General features: G+C 50.0%; 8 protein-coding genes across 8 annotated transcripts; 5 read left to right on the forward strand and 3 right to left on the reverse strand.

Annotated features, from left to right (window-relative positions):
• Positions 1-1,071: 1,071 nt before the first annotated feature.
• On the forward strand, positions 1,072-1,761 carry N7515_008369 (uncharacterized protein; the record flags this gene model as incomplete). Its single annotated transcript, XM_056669113.1, has 1 exon — positions 1,072-1,761. One exon carries the CDS (start codon positions 1,072-1,074, stop codon positions 1,759-1,761), a length of 690 nt encoding a protein of 229 aa, XP_056518943.1.
• Positions 1,762-2,662: 901 nt separating this feature from the next.
• On the reverse strand, positions 2,663-3,345 carry N7515_008370 (GNAT family N-acetyltransferase; the record flags this gene model as incomplete). The annotated part of the gene is made up of 2 exons (XM_056669114.1): positions 2,663-2,717; positions 2,771-3,345. 2 exons carry the CDS (start codon positions 3,343-3,345, stop codon positions 2,663-2,665), a joined length of 630 nt encoding a protein of 209 aa, XP_056518944.1.
• Positions 3,346-4,932: 1,587 nt separating this feature from the next.
• ergS lies at positions 4,933-6,615 on the forward strand (the record flags this gene model as incomplete). The annotated part of the gene is made up of 1 exon (XM_056669115.1): positions 4,933-6,615. The coding sequence occupies one exon, from the start codon at positions 4,933-4,935 to the stop codon at positions 6,613-6,615; it is 1,683 nt and encodes a 560-aa protein (XP_056518945.1).
• Positions 6,616-7,128: 513 nt separating this feature from the next.
• Positions 7,129-8,067, reverse strand: N7515_008372 (PX domain-containing protein YPT35; the record flags this gene model as incomplete). Its single annotated transcript, XM_056669116.1, has 5 exons — positions 7,129-7,201; positions 7,269-7,326; positions 7,385-7,479; positions 7,548-7,573; positions 7,642-8,067. The coding sequence occupies 5 exons, from the start codon at positions 8,065-8,067 to the stop codon at positions 7,129-7,131; spliced, it is 678 nt and encodes a 225-aa protein (XP_056518946.1).
• A 1,386-nt stretch (positions 8,068-9,453) lies between these two features.
• Positions 9,454-10,140, forward strand: N7515_008373 (uncharacterized protein; the record flags this gene model as incomplete). The annotated part of the gene is made up of 3 exons (XM_056669117.1): positions 9,454-9,544; positions 9,606-9,700; positions 9,769-10,140. 3 exons carry the CDS (start codon positions 9,454-9,456, stop codon positions 10,138-10,140), a joined length of 558 nt encoding a protein of 185 aa, XP_056518947.1.
• Positions 10,141-10,490: 350 nt separating this feature from the next.
• On the reverse strand, positions 10,491-11,727 carry N7515_008374 (Short-chain dehydrogenase/reductase SDR; the record flags this gene model as incomplete). The annotated part of the gene is made up of 5 exons (XM_056669118.1): positions 10,491-10,739; positions 10,798-10,872; positions 10,952-11,049; positions 11,131-11,559; positions 11,637-11,727. 5 exons carry the CDS (start codon positions 11,725-11,727, stop codon positions 10,491-10,493), a joined length of 942 nt encoding a protein of 313 aa, XP_056518948.1.
• An 899-nt stretch (positions 11,728-12,626) lies between these two features.
• N7515_008375 (COP9 signalosome complex subunit 1) lies at positions 12,627-14,248 on the forward strand (the record flags this gene model as incomplete). The annotated part of the gene is made up of 4 exons (XM_056669119.1): positions 12,627-12,744; positions 12,828-12,872; positions 12,923-13,203; positions 13,262-14,248. The coding sequence occupies 4 exons, from the start codon at positions 12,627-12,629 to the stop codon at positions 14,246-14,248; spliced, it is 1,431 nt and encodes a 476-aa protein (XP_056518949.1).
• A 1,049-nt stretch (positions 14,249-15,297) lies between these two features.
• N7515_008376 (class I SAM-dependent methyltransferase) lies at positions 15,298-17,074 on the forward strand (the record flags this gene model as incomplete). The annotated part of the gene is made up of 2 exons (XM_056669120.1): positions 15,298-16,731; positions 16,826-17,074. 2 exons carry the CDS (start codon positions 15,298-15,300, stop codon positions 17,072-17,074), a joined length of 1,683 nt encoding a protein of 560 aa, XP_056518950.1.
• Positions 17,075-17,169: the final 95 nt, after the last annotated feature.

Consider the following 17,169-nt stretch of genomic DNA (forward strand, 5'->3'; position numbering starts at 1 on the left):
CCACATGCTGAGCGAACGACCCCCCAATTGGGAAACCAACCGCATGATCCCGGGGATATGATTTAAGCCACGCGCTAGACCAGATGAGGACTAGCGCATTCCTACAGCCATGCTACACAGTACATAAAAACTGATTGATGGCATCAAAGCCTTCAGAATATTTTCGTTTTGCTTTTAGTATGTTAATATCTCATGATGATGACATAATCTGTCTAAGAGTGCGATCAGCGCCAGCGCTCACAATGAACTCTCATTCAGTCAATCTCTTTCAAGTTCTTAGTCTTACATCCGCTTGTAAGTCCACCAGTGGTCCAGTCCTGGCACAGCACGTCTTCTGCATATGCCGTTGTTTTCATTCACATTAGTACGTGTATACAAGTGCATAATACTGCCATACGGGCAGTCCCAGAAAGATGCTAGTGCTAGGTAAACTGGCCAGTTCATTGTCTACCGTCTCCTCCATTAGTCGATCCATCCCGATTTGGGTCACCATGAACGGTCCTAATATTACCTTCCTCTCTCCACGGGCAGGATATTATGAGAGAAAGCAACAGGAGGGTGTTGATCAAGGCACAAATGAGGACGAACTGTGGTTGGCCCTAGTCTGCTGTGAATATTGTGCCTGTGGCATGGTTAGGGTTTGCAAGTGTCTCTTTCGTGTTTGAGTACGAGAGGACTTCGAGCGGCCAGGTTCCGTGCTTCGATGCTGAGCCGGGCACTAACCAATATAACGATGCAGTATCGATGAAATGAACAATACATGCGTTGTTCTAGGCGGAATCTTGTTGATTGGCCTTGCTGGGTACCTTTTACTCTGCTGTGGTACAACAAGTATAAGGAGAAGAGAGCAGTCACGTTGTGATTACCAGGGGCAAGAGCGATGCTTAAACACCTCGATAACGTGATTCTCCATAACTGCCTGTGTGGTCTATAGACTCAATACGGCGGTCACCATAGCGGTCAATGGATACCATTTGGTCTTCATCCTTTCGAGTTTCCTTTCCAACTTTCATCCAAAGTTGCCATCACATTATCCTCCCATCTCATTTCCTTCCAACTTTTTCTTCAATCATGCCTCCAGTCATGCCTCCAATCTTCCTGCCTCCAACCATGCCTTACATCATGGAGCGGACTCAAGCCACGAACCTCCCGGAGTTCGAGGACATCACCCTACCAGAAATTGCAAGTCTCAGCGACCTCGAGGATTCCTACCACTGGAGAGAAAATGTCCAGACCACCCTTGACCAGTTCGGTCTTTTGCCAGTCATTTCCGACCTCAAGCAACCAGAAATTTTTCATCCCGACTTTAAGAATTGGCGACAGTGGTCCACTATCGTGTCGGAATGGCTACTGTGCAGTATCGAGCCCGAGCTCTACCTTTCCTTACAGAGATATGTGCCAAACTTTACCTTTGCCGATGCGACGTTTCAAGGAATCATTTCAATGAGCTCCAATTATGACCTCCACCGAACTGGTCATCTGCTCGAACTCTGGGGAATGCACCGTGGCGACTATCACACCCTGGTAGCCTACGTCCGTGCTTGGCGTGAGCAAGTCATCATTTGCCGTACCTTCAAGACCGGCTTGAGTTATTACTCGGCTGCCAAGGTGATGATTGCCCAGCTCCAAGAGGAGGCCCCCAGCGATTGTATCCTTGCGCATCGCCTGGTTGCCTATTGTGATGAGGATAACGAGGCTATGAATCGGAATCAATTCAATACCGTTGTCGAGGCCTTCATCAATGGTGGCATGCCTTTCTAGATCTGATTGCATGGCTGGCGAGCTTATGTCTCAGTTTTGGGACCATAAGCCATGGTATCCATAATGGTTTAATTCGATGAATACACAAGTATCGACCTTTCTCTCTTCTCTTCCCTTCACTGTCTATAGCCGCGATAGCTTGTCCGCCAGTCGCCGATGCGTTAGTTCTATGCCTGAACCAGGCTATATGAGTAGCTCAGTTCATCTGATAGGGACTCAATATTTCCCTCCCCTCTCTTAGCTGTATAAGGTCAGACCACAGCAGGATCTTCAGGTGGACTTTCTCGCGTCGCTTCTTGATTACCCGGCTCTTCTTGACCTCTCCATTGAACTTACCATAAGGTCCTAGTCTACGATCACCGGCAATGAAGCACTATGGCCCTCGGGCCACATCACTAGGATCCTTAGGTAGGTTCTCACTTCACTTCTCTCGGGGTCGGTCACCAATCTCTTACTGACCTCTCAATTTGACATGCATGTTTTTGGTGCACAATCCCCTGCAACAATACAGCAGTATGATTAACGTTGTTGCAGTTGCAATCACAGACATCGAGAAGCTCCTGCGTACCTTACGGTGCCACCCGTTGTCCAGGGTTTTGTGTACATGGGGAGCGGCTTGCCTCTAGTTTCACTATGAGCTTCTACTCTATCTAGAGCCTAATTCGGATTTAATAACAACTTACCGTAATAGCCTCTCATGCACACGGCATTCTTTGAATTATTCCATTAGTTTGTAGCCAGGGCTAGGGGTATCTATGAGTTTATGAGTAAATATACACCGGGCCTTGTGTCAATCTTATAATCCGAGCGTGTTAAACAACATTTAGTTTGACACTACTTATCCACTGTCTCCTTCCGCGTCCCGACGGGCTGCGCATCTAATCAAGGGATGCCCGTTGGTTCACTCAGTATCCACTGGTTCTGGCCTGGTCCATTGGAGATATATGGTATCGATCCTTTGAAGTCTATCAGCTTCACAATGTATCTTACAATAGCATGAGCGACTTACCAACGATCCGACTTCTTCCCCACATTCTCCAGTTGCCCTTTCTCAACGAACCCCCATTTGCCATACCATTTTCTCAATTTGTCTCCGTCAGTAGGCGTCTCAGCATCGTAGGCAATGACTGCAATGATATTCTGGATCTCCGAGTCCTTCACGATGCTCCTCGGCCCGATGCCTTGAATATCACCCACCACTTCCTCGCCGTGGTGCAAAACACCTTCTGCAACCAAGCATAGAATTTTCCTTAGCAATATGGTTCCATAGCCAAAGTGCTGTTGGTCATGACGCATGAAGATCGAGAGCTCGACAGTCGGTGCGTAGGACAGCAAATGACCGCGGAATGGAGACAAGTAAGCATAGCCAAGGACCAAATCTGCCCCATCTGGCGACTTGCGTGTGTCTGAGACTGTGACAAAAAATGGGAGATTCCTTCTCATCAAATCCCGTAGGATATGTTCATAGTGGGATATTGGTGGTAGGGAAATCGCGAATGTTGATATGCTGTGCATGATGTACCAGTGGTTGATATCACGGATTTGTGGGATGTCAACCAAGGTAGCGGGACGATTGGTGATCATCTTGGTGTTTGATCCTGACAGGAGAATTATCGGAATGAAGGCTATCGCTTGAATGGAAATAACTCAAGAGGAACGTGTGAGGCAGGTACTGGGAAGATGGACATGTTGTCATTCGATGCGGGATGTCAATTGCCTAATCTGGTCTAGCGTTGTTGCACTGCTCTAACCATTTCCATACTAGCGTATATATGAAACACGCTAACCATCAAGAGACTGGCGTAAATGTAATATCAGTTAGGCTAACCAGGAGTATAGAAACACGATACGGATATCATGATCTGTAAGCATCGTCTATCCGTACATTTCTTGCTCCTAAAAATAAGGAGAATAGGCAAGAGCAATACCCAAATGCAGCTCTGTAGGGGTTGAGACGAATACTATTAGTAATATTTTGACATATTCGTATTCGTATTAGTCCTGGCCACGAATACGCATGCGATGACGAATATCTCAAAACGTTATGAATAAGAAATCATTCTTGTCGACCCCTAATTCTAATGAATAAGGAAAATCTTCATTCGATTCCTGGATACCACCCCTAACAGGAAGGTCACACAATGCGGGAGTGCCTTGAGCCGGACCGACAGGGTCGCCGACCTGATCAGAAGCCTCTTGTACAAGATAGAGAGCTCCTGGAGGAGCTTGAAATTTCAGGGCTCAAGGGGCTACGCAGTATAGTCGAGCTCCCTGGCCGCGATGGGGACGCGTATGAGGCGAGGGCGTAGATACCTCCAAGCTTCCCATGTTGGCTCTGATGAACCTTTCTTTGACGCTGAGTTCACAAGTGCAGGTCCGTCAGGCGTTTGATAGACGCTGTCTGTCTTCTTTTTTCTTCGAGACTTCAGCGGATAGTGGAGCTTTCTTGGTATACAATCGCTAATGGTCTCCATTCACATGGCGTGAGAGCTACCTAACATTTATTGTATTGGTTGATTCTACTCTCATATCAGGCATATAGTATATTCCATTCTCAGATAAAGGACGTATGTAGGTGGGTCTAGACCATAGCCCTCTTGGTCTCTGAGAGTCCAAGGTCTGTGGTCCTGCCAGTTGCCTTAGGTTGGTAATAATCGAGTCGTATAGGACAAAAATATCATCTGTTAATGGGCTGGAGCCTGCGCAAGAAGTCACAGAGACTTCCTATATAGGTAACTCAGAACAACCATGGAAACAAATCTCACGTCCTGTCAGAACAATCTGCTTGCTGACATGTATGGGGTATACAAATCCGAGATAAGAATAGAATTATGTTACTATGGTTCAGCGCTGCCATAGGGCAAACCAAGACCCACAAAGGCTTGTTCCGGTAGATCATGGGCCTTAGACTGGATTCTGATGATTCTGATTGGTGACCTTATTTATACCCCCTGGGTACAAGGTGTCTGTACTTCTGGTTGACCTGCAGACGTGAAGCTTATAAAAATGCCTCTGCCTAACATCGAGGTGACGAGATGTATCCGCTACATTGGAAGGTGCGTGTCATACTTGTCACGTCTTTAACTTCCGAGACACAAAACCAGTCAGGAGATCCTCTTCTTCATTTCTTGTCGCTCTCATATCATCCCATTCCTCTTCTTATCTTCTACAATGCAGTCGATCCCCCCAATTACCGTCACTGTGGGTGATTCCAACCAGACAATCATAGTGACACCGTCAACTCCAGAGAAACGGATGCGCCGAGCGCGCAAGGGAAATCATTTGGCTGTTTCTGAGTCAAAGACCAAGAGCTTGTTATCGAATGAGATTGGCGATGCTCTGATGAACCAGCTCTACGCGGCTCCGAAACGCGATGATCACGATGATCCTCTCAATACCTCGTGTGTCTCCCTGCTGGACCACCTGCAAAAGAACATCGCCGCGACTTCGGTAACTTCCTGCGCCAGCTCAGCAAGTTATAGCACCCGTACAGCAGCTGAGTCCGCCTCCACACCTGGAACGAGTGTGGGCATCGGTGAAGCATTGGATGGCACTCACACACAAGTGCCGATAGACATTGATTTTTCACATACAAACACGGAATGTTATCGCACGAAGGCCACGAAGAAATACGGCGGTGACAAGGCGATTGTTTTCAGCCTCGATGATTTCAAAACGATGACAGCCATTGAGCAGCTAGCCGCACAACATGGTCGGGTAGCACACATGGGGATCCTCGACCACAGCTATCGATTCTTTGTGAACAAATCCCGAACCGGGGCATTGTCCTTCAAGGTTCAAAACGGCGTCGCAGTCGTCGGTGGAGACCCATTATGCAGCCCAGATGCAATCGCAGAATTATTATCGGAATTCGCAGCGTACCGACGACGGCATCGCTGGAGCATAGCATTCATGGGCGCTAGCAGGTCCTTCTTGCGCGATTACGCCCACCCAAATGGATGGACGACAATCCGGTTCGCCACAGAGCGTGTCCTCAATCCCCAAACTAACGATATCCTCCTCGAGCGAAACGGTAAACGCATCACTACCCAGAACCGCCAACTCCTAAACCCAAGGAAAGGGGGCATCACCCTAGGTGTGTACGCCCCAGTCGTTCATGGTACAGACCCCCAACTCCAATCCGAACTCATCGCCATCTACGACGCCTGGCGTGCCGAACGCAACTGCTCCACCAGCCCGCAGGCCTTCATAACCGTCTATGATCCATTTGCCCTCCCCGCCCTCATGACATTCATATACACACGCGGCGCAGATGGAATGATCAACGGTTTCGCCGCACTCCGACACCTGGGCTCAGGCGGGTACCACGTTGACCCATGCATCGCAGCTCCAGGCAGCCCAAAAGGAATAAGTGATCTTCTCCTCGTCGCCGCAATGGCTCTGCTATACCGTGCCGGCGTATCATACCTCGGGTTCGGGTTCGAGCCTCTAAATGCCCTGGTCCGGGAAGATGTCTCCGGCATGCCAGCCCCGCTCGGGCGCTTCACCTGTAACCTATATGGCCGTGCGTTCCATCGTCTACCGATTGGGGGAAAGAAGGCATACCACGATAAGTTTCGCCCGGATTCTGCTCAGGACTCGGCTCTATACCTTGTCTTCCCGCCTGGCATACCTAGTCCGCGGCATTTGCTGGCTATGACACATATGGCCAATATCAGTTGGCGGAAAATCTTCTGGGCAGATGTTCGGGGCTGGGCATTGACTCGCAGGTCGAAGGCTGCGGCTAAGGGTATCGAATCACTAGATGAGAAGAAGGGTGCGAAACGGTGTGATCCGATTGAGCAGACACCCAAGACTGAGACTCTTGACAAGTCGCCACCACCGGCTCCGTGAGTAACGCGTGAAAGCCTCGGCCTTGGACTTGTATACTCCCCCCATGGAACCACCCAGATAATTTATCTTGTTTCTATATCAAAATCTGGATGTTGCATCAAAGGCGTTCGGTCAAAAAGCAAAATCCGTGGTCCTGCTGGGATCTCCGTTGTCGAGGCGGTGGTCATACTTGAATTCGTCTTGAAATCCCATGGTTTTATTACTTTTTTTTGGAATCTGTGGCCCTACACTGAGCAATCCCCTCCCGAGGTCCTGTGTGGATTGAGTGGTCGCCATGGTCAAAGACTGAATATGGCCACGGGAGCCGTGGTGTCAATCGAACAAATTGAATCAATTGAACGGGACAATCCATTGTATCTAATATTGAATATAAGTTTGATTTCTTAACACATATGCACAGTTCAAGGCAAAATGCAAGATATGAGAATGTACAATTGTACATAATGCGGGTTCCGAGATCCAAACGCCATGCATCGTAAGTCGTATGCGCCATGTGATAAGGGCATCGTGCAATTAGCACATGTGGCCGAAGAGGAAATCCTTGACGATGGGTGAGCCCGAGAACTCCGGGTTCAGTAGGACACAGCTATACAAACATAAGAATCTGGTCCACATGATGCATAGTAGCCAGAGGGCTTGGGAGGGATACTGACTTGAGGAAGTACTCCAGACCCACGCGTCTAGACTCCAAGAACTTAGGTCGGAACTTGACTGTCGAGATATTGGCATTAGCTCCTTTCAGGGGCATAAAAGATAGCGTCAAACATACAGAGAACACTCTTCGGCGGCAACGCAGGCAATGCACTCCTCGCATGCGGGAAGGAAGCAACCAGCCGCTGACGCAGTTCATCAAACTCGGAGTATCTATAACAAGCCCGTTAGCATTAGCTGTTTGTCATGCAGTGACAGACGACGCGAAACAAGCAACATACCTCATCCTGATAACGATCGGACCGCCCTATACCGAAACGAACATCATTAGAAACCAACGCCGACACGAATCCCCCGGAGGACATCAATACTCACATCAAGTGTCTGGATAGTACAGTTCCAGACAACATAAGACCCCACCCCGGTCATGCCACGCACAACCACATGATCATCAATAGAAACACTACTGGCCCACAACCCCCGACTCGTCTCCGAGTTCGGGTCGGCAGTGTGGTCCTCGAGCGTAATAGCAGCGCGCCGCAACGACGACTGTGATGCGCGCGAGACCTTCCGCTCATGGCGGCTCCAGTAGGGCGGCACTACGCCGGATACCGGGCGGGAGGTTGTGGAGGATGCGCAGCTTTCCGGTGGCCCATTTTGCGCGTTGTCTGGGTTTGGAGTGGTGGGGTGATCGTCTTCATCGGTCTCAGGCCGCTGTGCGGGGGTGGGTTTGAGGTCTGGGTGTGGGGAGGAGGGGTGCGGCTCAGATGCCGGTCCGGCCTCCTCAGGTGCTGGCTCCATCCATTAGATGCTGTGAGGGATGCGGGGTTTGCGGTCCTGCGTGACGGTTTCGTTAGATTGTTGTTCCGGGTGTATGTTTGTCCTTGCCGGGATTGTCTGGGGTCTTCCCCTCTGTGCGGGGTGGACAGTATGAGCTGGTAGGAGGGAATTTGGCTGGTTGGTTTGGGTGTTGGAGTGGATGCAAGGGTGGCCCGGGGTTAGGCAATATGGGGTTGTACGGGTGAACCAAGGTGAGACAAACTTACCCTTGGGGAGTAGGTTGCGATAGAGGTGGCAAGTGATCTGTTGGAGCGTTGAAAACGGCTGCGGATAGCTGGCTAATGGGAGAGTCAATTGAGTTGGAGTCGTGAGACAAGTGGTCACGGGGCTTCCATTCCGGGTGGATTAGATAAGGAGCTTTTATCCCCGGGCCCGGGGTTCGGCCCCGGGACTTTGAACTTGGATATTCCCTTGATGATTGTCTCATCGCACTAATGACGAGATTTCAATCTCGTCCAGCTACTTTCTACGTATTTTCGGAATCCGATCCCCCTCTATTTTCGCAAAGATGTAAACCTGCGAGACTGCCATATCTCAAGCCAAGCGGCACACTAATCCCAACGCGGTAAGCGTTGTTTGAATGGCGTTCCTCTAGTTCTCTAGCCTCGGGCTGAGACATGGCTTTCCTTATCCTCGATGAGTACAGCAATGAACGTTGTGCTTTGCAGTGGAGACTGCGGACTGCATAATGACAGACACGTTACACAGTGAGCGGGACTAAACGTCTCTCGTCGATCCCAGCTCATCGATACATCCCCGGATTGATACATCCCAAGGGCAATTCCCCTATAGCGGGCCCTTGATGAAGCCACAGTCCACCTTCAACGCGTTTCACGGAATCCACTCAATAAGACAAACGTCAAGACTAAACAGTGCAGTTGAATAGAGCCGACGGGTGGCACTAGTGCATGCCACCATCACCATGCAAACCAACTAGTGCATTCTATAATAGGCATATCCCGTCCTGTGATCATTGCTTTTCCTTTTATGAGCTCTCCGTCTCTCCCTTGCTGTTCACTTTTTTTCCCTTCCTTGGCCTACTGACACTCCTACACATCTACACTTTGTTCCACCAGTCTCTTTCTATTGGCTTCTTTGTTCATCAGTCACACTGACGTCTTTATTTGGCTTCTTTTCGAACGAGTCCAAGGATTGGAGCTCCGTAAGTCCCCTTACACCTATCCCCCTTCATTCCACCGACCCTAGAAGCTATCTCGACATTCGAGGTCTAGACCGTGGACAAGGTTCACACTGGAACCTCTGAACTGAAAGCTAATGCTGAAGTTCAGTGACCTTTTGCCGCCAATTTTCTAACCTCCTTCTCAATCTTCCAGCTCGACCGACAACATGCTGTCCAAGACAATGCTTATTCTCGCCTCGGCTGTGACCTTGGTTAACAGCCAGTTCGACCCGTTGTCAGTTCCCCTTGCTACAAGAGGTCAGTCAACGCTCTACAGCCATGCTTTAAGACAAAAATGTACTAACACATTCCACTCCAGAGGCCTGGTGTAACTCCCAAACATCCGCCTGTCCTCTTCTTTGTCTGCAACTACCGGGTGCCTCCGGCTCCCCGACCACAAACACTTGCTCACCAGTACGTCATGCCTAGCAATTCCGCGGACGTAACCCCCAATCCAAGTCAATCTAACACCAATCTCCCAGTCCACACTCGACTACTACTGTCTGTGCAACAATGGCGTGACTCCCAACGCCTCCGAATACTCACAGACAATCCCTTACTACACATGCACTGAATCCAACGAACAATGCGTCCGCAAGTGCGACGGTAACTCCGTCTGCCAGAATGCATGCCGAGTAGACAACCCCTGCGGCGCCCAGGATCCCAAGCGTGTCAATGTTACCACTACTGCCACCAAGTCTGCTACCCCTACTGCAACGGAGACCCCCGTCAACACTCTTATCAATGGAGCTACCGGTGCCGCACCGCGTATGACGTCTGTTGATATGGGCCATGTCTATGGGCTTTGTGTCTTGGTTGGTGGTTTCGTTGCTGGCTTTGCCGCGCTCTTGTAGAGAGCTACTATCTAGGTCGCTGCTCGCTTCAGCGGGTTTAGTTCGACGGTTTTGTTGGGGTTCATTTGGTGGATAATGGAGTTTGCGGTGTTCTTTCTCGACTAACTAATATTCCTTGGGTTTGCATTGCACGGCTGCATTAATATTTAGCGTTGTTTTCTATCGTCATTGATGAATTAATGGAGTTTTCTCTTTATGGTCCCATCTTCAGATTCGAACATTGCTTATGTCGATAGTGGCTTTGGTTATAGAATCGCATCCATACTGTATACATCAACCGCCTATAGCATCATGTGTCCGAGAATGTGGCAGTTTGGAGCAGTGCCAGTTAGCCTCTGTCCATAGAAAGCCTAGATCTTAGCAGCCCGCACCTTCGTGCTATCCATGCGCTGCCCTTCATCGTCCTGCTCTGCAACTTCCAGCGTCGGGAATTTAGCCGGCATGATACGCCGTGGCTCCGATCCGGGGATCACGGAGTACTTGGAGAAGTCAGAGACCCCGCATTTCTCCCGGAGGAAGTCTTCATCCGTATCCAGGAGACCGTTTACAACCTTGTGGGGAGCACGAAGCATGGCTAGAATGGCATCTGAGAAGATTGTCTGTCGCAATGTCAGTATTCTCAACTGGAACGAAAGGTTAACATAGGAATGAACATACCGGCTTTCTCAGATCCTTCTTGTAAGATTTGTCGTCGGCGTCCTTGTTATGCTCTGTAGCCGCTGATTCAATCGCCTGGACAAAAATAAACACCGTCAGCAATCTCCTCACAGAAACCAGGTAGCAACATTAATATCAAGACCCAGACACGTACCACCGCAGGCCAGATACTCGTCACTGCCATTTCATTCCGGCCTTCACGCTGGAAGTCCATAGCCAGACCCTTCACCAAGACACTCATTCCGACTTTGCCTACACACAACACCTCGATTAGCACATGTCGCCAACCTTCACCATTTCACCGATTCCAAAATTCCAATGCACAAAACTCACCCATAGCATACGCAGTCTTCCCCCGGAAAAACCTCGAATAGATAGGCGGCGAAACAACAACAATCCGCCCCTTCCACCCAGCCTTCTCAAAATAGGGCAAAGCAGCCTGAACAGTCGCATAAAGCCCCTCAGGATTAATCTGCTGCATAAGCTTGAACCGCTTAAGGGGCGTCTTCTCAACAGACGACCACCAGATCGCGCCAGAATTGTAGATAATCACATCCAGTTTCCCGAACACGCGCACCGTTTCCTCAATCGCATGCTGAATCTGAGCTGCGTCGCGCACGTCGACGGCGACGGCAGCTGCGCTTCCGCCTGCTTCTAGGATCTCGCGCTCTACCGTGTTGACGGTAGATTGAGAGGAGTTAGGGTCTGGTGGGAATGGTGTCACTTTTGATGCGTCTGAGGTTGTTTTCGCGGCGAGCATTACTGGTGATCTTTTGTTAGTTTGGTTCTTTGGACTTCTTTTGATATTGCGGGGTGTATGGGGGTGTATGGGGGTGTACCGGCGTAGTTGTCTCTTGCGAGGTCGACGGCGACCTGTCGGCCGATTCCGCGGGATGCGCCGATGATGAGGGCGACTTGCTTGGAAGACATATTGGATAATTGGGTTCTCGTGGTAATTCCTTGCTTTAGAGTCGGAGTAGTCGGATGAGATTAAGGAAGCTCTCAGTTTGGACTATCAAGTTGTTATATAGTTCGATTTTCGCGATTACGGGGCCGAATTCCACTTGATTAGATATCTGTTTATGCAAGGCAGTCGAATCAAATTTAGTAATCAAATGCCGGGGTACTCCTTTTCATATAGTCGTTACGTCGTTGAGTTGCTTGATTTTATGATTACTGAAGTTCCGAGGCTGCGGCTTCGGCCGAGGATCTGCCTTCGCTCTTAGGCACTTCAATTCCCGAGCCTGGACTCCATAAGGACCGTAACTGGATCTATATAGAGTCGTCAAGGGTCTGAGTGAGCTGCTTTATGCTTATTGATATGGAATCCCATGCGGTTCTAATCTGAAGCAGCGAAACCCTCTTAGAGATACGTACTGTCGCTATTTGGGCGGCAAACTCGAATTTCTCAGTCTTTATCCTTGCTTCTAGCTCCAAATGACTTGTATCGGGTAGATCCTAAGATCCGAGCTAGGAACTTGGTCTGATCTTGTCAAATCACAGCTTCGTTACCAATTTTCCCTACTGTGTAGCTGAATCCGAGCTCTTTCTGCCTGAGGCCTCGTGATTCAGATAAATAGGCGGTGTGGACAGCGGTATGATTCTGCTGGATAAACACCCGCCCATTACAATGACCTGCCGACTGCTTTCTCTCAACGCTCATTCTTAACAGCACCTCCTTAGCGTTGAGACATTAACTGCTTGTTTCTGCCACTGTCATAGGGGCTGACTTTGAAGCAATTACCAGCTTCGGTGGCTTTTCCGGGTCCTTCGAGAACAGCTCAACCTGCCACTTTGCCCGCAGCACATCATCTGAACCTCCCAGCAAGATGGACACGGTACTTCCAGATGCCTCTGGTCCCTCTCGAGCAGATACGGAGACCACAGGCCGAGATATAACTATCCCTGCTTTTAGGCCCCGACCAAGGCCCGTTGTGAAGGTGGAAGGTATGTGGATCTTTGCGCGGGGCTACGCCCGCAATAACGCTGCCGAATTCGAATCAAGCTAACTGCCTAATGTTAATCTGCAGAGGCTCCCAAATTCGATCTCGATACATACATTTCAAATTACATTGGTGGGTTGATTCGCTAGTCCAAGGCTGGCTGCGTGCTAACCTATGACCAGGACGCACCCGTTACGACCGTCTCTACCTCATCGGCACATGCTCCCCATTACTTGCAACCGACGCCCTCAAGGCAGCTATAGCTGAAGCTAAATCTGGCAAAGATGTTGCCAGGTACGAGAAGGCAGTTCGCGCGTTGGCGGAGGCCGCTCCGAGTGATCCTGAAGCTTCTCTTGACTCCGCGTGGGTCCAGTCAACTCAGCGATACGTACTGAGTCAGACTGAGCGACTAGAAGATGAGCTTCGAGGATATAAGAATAACTTGATCAAAGAAAGTATTCGTGTAAGGCGTCGATTTCTTTTCTGTTCTGCTGAGAGGTCCATCACACTGACAATCATAGATGGCCCACGAGGACATAGGCAATCTTCATTATGCAACTGGAGATCTGACTGCTGCGTCCAAAGCGTATGCTCGCATGCGAGACTACTGCACCACGCCGAGCCACATTACTTCCATGCTCTTCAAGAGTATCAACGTCGGTATTGAACGCGGCGACTGGATGTCTGTCCAGTCAAATGTGCAACGGCTGCGCAATGCTCAGTCAAAGCCGGAGGATGCAGCCAAGAACCTAGCCAAAATCACCGCCGCTCTCGCTTTGACTCATATGCATCAAGGGTCGTTCCGCGAGGCAGCGAACGCCTTCCTGTCCATCCCGCCGGATCTAGGCGCCACTTACAATGAAATAATCACCTCCAACGATGTCGCCGTCTATGGTGGTCTATGCGCTCTGGCCTCCATGAATCGCGAGGAGCTGCAAAAGAACGTGCTCGATAACCATACTTTCCGCACTTTCCTCGAGCTCGAGCCCCATATCCGACGAGCCATCGCCTTCTTCTGCAACTTCAAGTTCCGTCATTGCCTCGACATCCTGGATGCCTACCGCCCTGACTACCTACTCGACATTCATCTTCAGCGTCACCTTCCGATTTTGTACAAACGTATCCGCATGAAATCCATCCAGCAATACATGATTCCTTTCAGCCGTGTAACTCTTGACTCCATGGCCAAGATCTTCGCCCCTGAAGTCATTGGCGGTGAAGCGCGGCCCACGGACATTTCTTCGCCTTTCATCCAAGAGCTTATCGGACTCATCAAAGAGGGTGTGCTGGACGCTCGTGTCGACCTTGAGAAAGGACTGCTGGTGTCAAACCAAATCGACGTGCGGGCGGAGCTGCAGCGCACCACGCTGGAGAGCTTGCGCGAGTTCAACGATGAGGCCCACTGGCGTATTATCCATACAGCTGCTCTTCACGCTGGATTAGAGGTCAAGGATGAAAATCGAGAGCCGGCGAAGGGACGGCCTTTTCGGGGCTTAAAACAGGGCTAGATGGAAGATCGGACCGAGCCCCCCATAGCTTCAAGGCGAACGGGACGCATGACTGATGACCAATGAGATAATACCCCGATCTGCGGCTGCGATCTCAATAGTGACAGTGACAGTGCAGACACTATGGTGTAGAGAAATCAACTCAACTTCTTAGTGAGGCATTCCGGCGTAGATAATCTGGCGAATTTGAAACAGCGCTCGAGCCTCCTATGAGAAGGTAGCTGAAAACATCTCATTCTCGTCTTGTCCGACCCCCGACAGGATATCAATCCCGCCGATCCAATCCGGTTTCTAGGAGCGCTGTGCAACGTGATTACCTGGTACCAGGCTTGGTGGGCTATTACTTATACTAGGGAGCCCTAGAAGGTATCTAGAGAGTGTTTGATAAAACAAAGAGAATATTCAGACCATTTTGGAGCCAACGGGATTGGTTATGGTTTGTCGGCCTCCTGCAGGAGCAAATCTTTCAACTCCGCCACTTTCTAGAAGCACAGCTATCAGAGTGCTTATATCGCTGGGCCTCTATACTGTCTTACGAAGTCTTTAGGAAAGTCCAGTGATAGACGAGAAAGGGGTCTATTGCTTCTACTTCCTCCATGACACTGCCTCCAGCTGTGGCACGACTCCATAGCTATCATCCAGCCAGAGATAGGTACAGACATGGAAGGTCTCTCGACAGCAATCAAGTCATATCTCTAGTCCTGTATAAACCCGTATTTCGAGATCCATCCAGTAAGAGTTCGACGAAGTCTTAACTTGCCTTCAAGTTCATATCCTTGGAATGCATTTCTCCCTGATGTGCTAAAAAAACCCGATTGCCTGTGTCGGCAGTGTCGCACATCCCTGCGGTAGATATTAGAATTGGTCATATACTCCGGCCCTTTGCCCTTTAAATACTGTTTGTGGTACCCTATAAAGAGAGCATCTTGTTGGGTCAAGTCCTCTACCAAACACATGTTTTGGTCTGTTCAGTCCTACCCGGCTGTCTCTCTAGCTACACAAGCAATTCATCACAACATCAGACCAGTCAACCTACACCACTTCCGAAGATGTTGGGCTTCCTTTGTATCTACCCCATGTGCGATGACCGGCGACGCAACACGAGAACAGACTTGGGTACCGATCTCCTGTCCTCTCCAGACCCGGTCTTGACAAGAAATCCGGATCCCTCGAAAGGATTGCCCACACCGTCTGATTACGGGTCAAAGACTGCACAGAGAATGATCTCAGATCTTCCTCCGGAAGCTGGGCATGTGTCTCTACCGTCGCTTTGTATTCCGTCGTCCTGTATCCCGGCCAAGCGAAGTTTTCACGAAATGGAGTCTGGGAAAAGAGAATGTTTGGGTGGCTGGCAATCGTTACCGGCTATTTCATATCCGGGATCAATGGTCCAACTATCCACTTCACTGGAAACTCCAGCAAGCCCGTTTGAGGGTCCGGAAGTCGGAGCCGGCGTTCAGGATAAGGGAAATGGTCGACCGAGGTCGCCGGTGCTGGCTCCTGTTCCAGAAAGCTCCAAGGACCACGGAGAAGAAGAACCGAGCCAATTGAGGGCCGCTTCAATACTGCCAGCCCTTGAACTTGAGATTCTGCCTTTTACGGGGAATCGATCAGAGTCGGAGTCTGTGCCGGCTTCAATGGAGTCCACTTCCTCGGCTCCGGCTGTGGAGTCAACCACCTTTGATCTGACAACTCCAGAATCTCTACCTCTGAACTCATTGTCGCCAGACAGTGATAATAACGAAGATGCATCCTCTGCAGCATCGACAGCCAATGACTCCGACTCAGTATTCGACGAGTCCGATAGCACATCCAACTACACGGCTTCATTGCTCTCCGATGTGAAAAACTACACATACGAGAATGGCAGACGCTATCATTCATACCGCGAGGGCTTGTACGTTCTTCCCAACGATGAACCAGAGCAAGATCGACAAGATCTCCTCCACCATGTCCGAAACCTCGTTCTAAACGGGCGGCTCTTCAAAGCCCCACTGGAACCCAACATCCAGCGCGCTCTTGATATTGGCACCGGAACCGGCATCTGGGCTATAGATTTTGCAGACAGCTACCCCAGTGCCGAGGTAACAGGAACAGATCTCAGTCCCATCCAGCCATCCTGGGTTCCACCCAATCTTCGGTTCGTGGTGGACGACGCCGAATCTCCATGGCTGTACAGCCCCAGTCGACCTTTTGACTTCATCCATGCCCGCGACCTAGGCGGTGCTATTGCCGACTGGCCGCGGCTGATGCGACAGAGCTATGAGCATCTACGTCCCGGTGGATGGATCGAATTGCAGGAGTTTGAAGTGATGCTCAAATCGGACGATGATTCGATTCGTCTTGCGCCAGCCTTGTGTGAGTTTCTAGACCGACTGACTCAGGCTAGTGAGGCGTTTCACCGGCCTATGAATATCGCCGAAGGACATAGGCAGCGGTTGGTTGAGGCTGGTTTTGAAGATGTTCGAGATGAGGTGTACAAGGTGCGACCTTCCCTCCGTCCGGTGTTTGACCTACCTTCCGGGTTTTGCTTTTCCGTTTGTCTCTGTGACTGACTTGTTGGCATATTCTTTCTAGGTTCCGTCGAGTGTTTGGGCTAGGGATCCCGTGCAAAAGGAAATTGGTCGGTACAACCAATGTTCCCTTCTCATGGCGGTGGAATCTTACTCGCTGGCTCTATTCACTCGTGTCCTAGGATGGTCGAATAACGATACCCAGGTTTTCCTAGCTGGAGTGCGCAGAGATCTCAAAAACCCCGCGGTGCATACCTACTGCAATCTACATGTCGTCTACGGTCGGAAGCCGTCTCAGTATGAGCCGGTTTAGTTGAATTGACAATCTAACTAGGATCGTCCCGACTGTTCGGAGCCTGGAAGTGTAGATCTTTTTATATGCATTTGACGTTAATGAGATATCCAATT

This window comes from Penicillium bovifimosum, assembly GCF_028826915.1.
Source record: "Penicillium bovifimosum strain IBT 22155 chromosome Unknown utg000006l_segment0_segment0, whole genome shotgun sequence".
Taxonomy (NCBI): Eukaryota; Fungi; Ascomycota; class Eurotiomycetes; order Eurotiales; family Aspergillaceae; genus Penicillium; species Penicillium bovifimosum.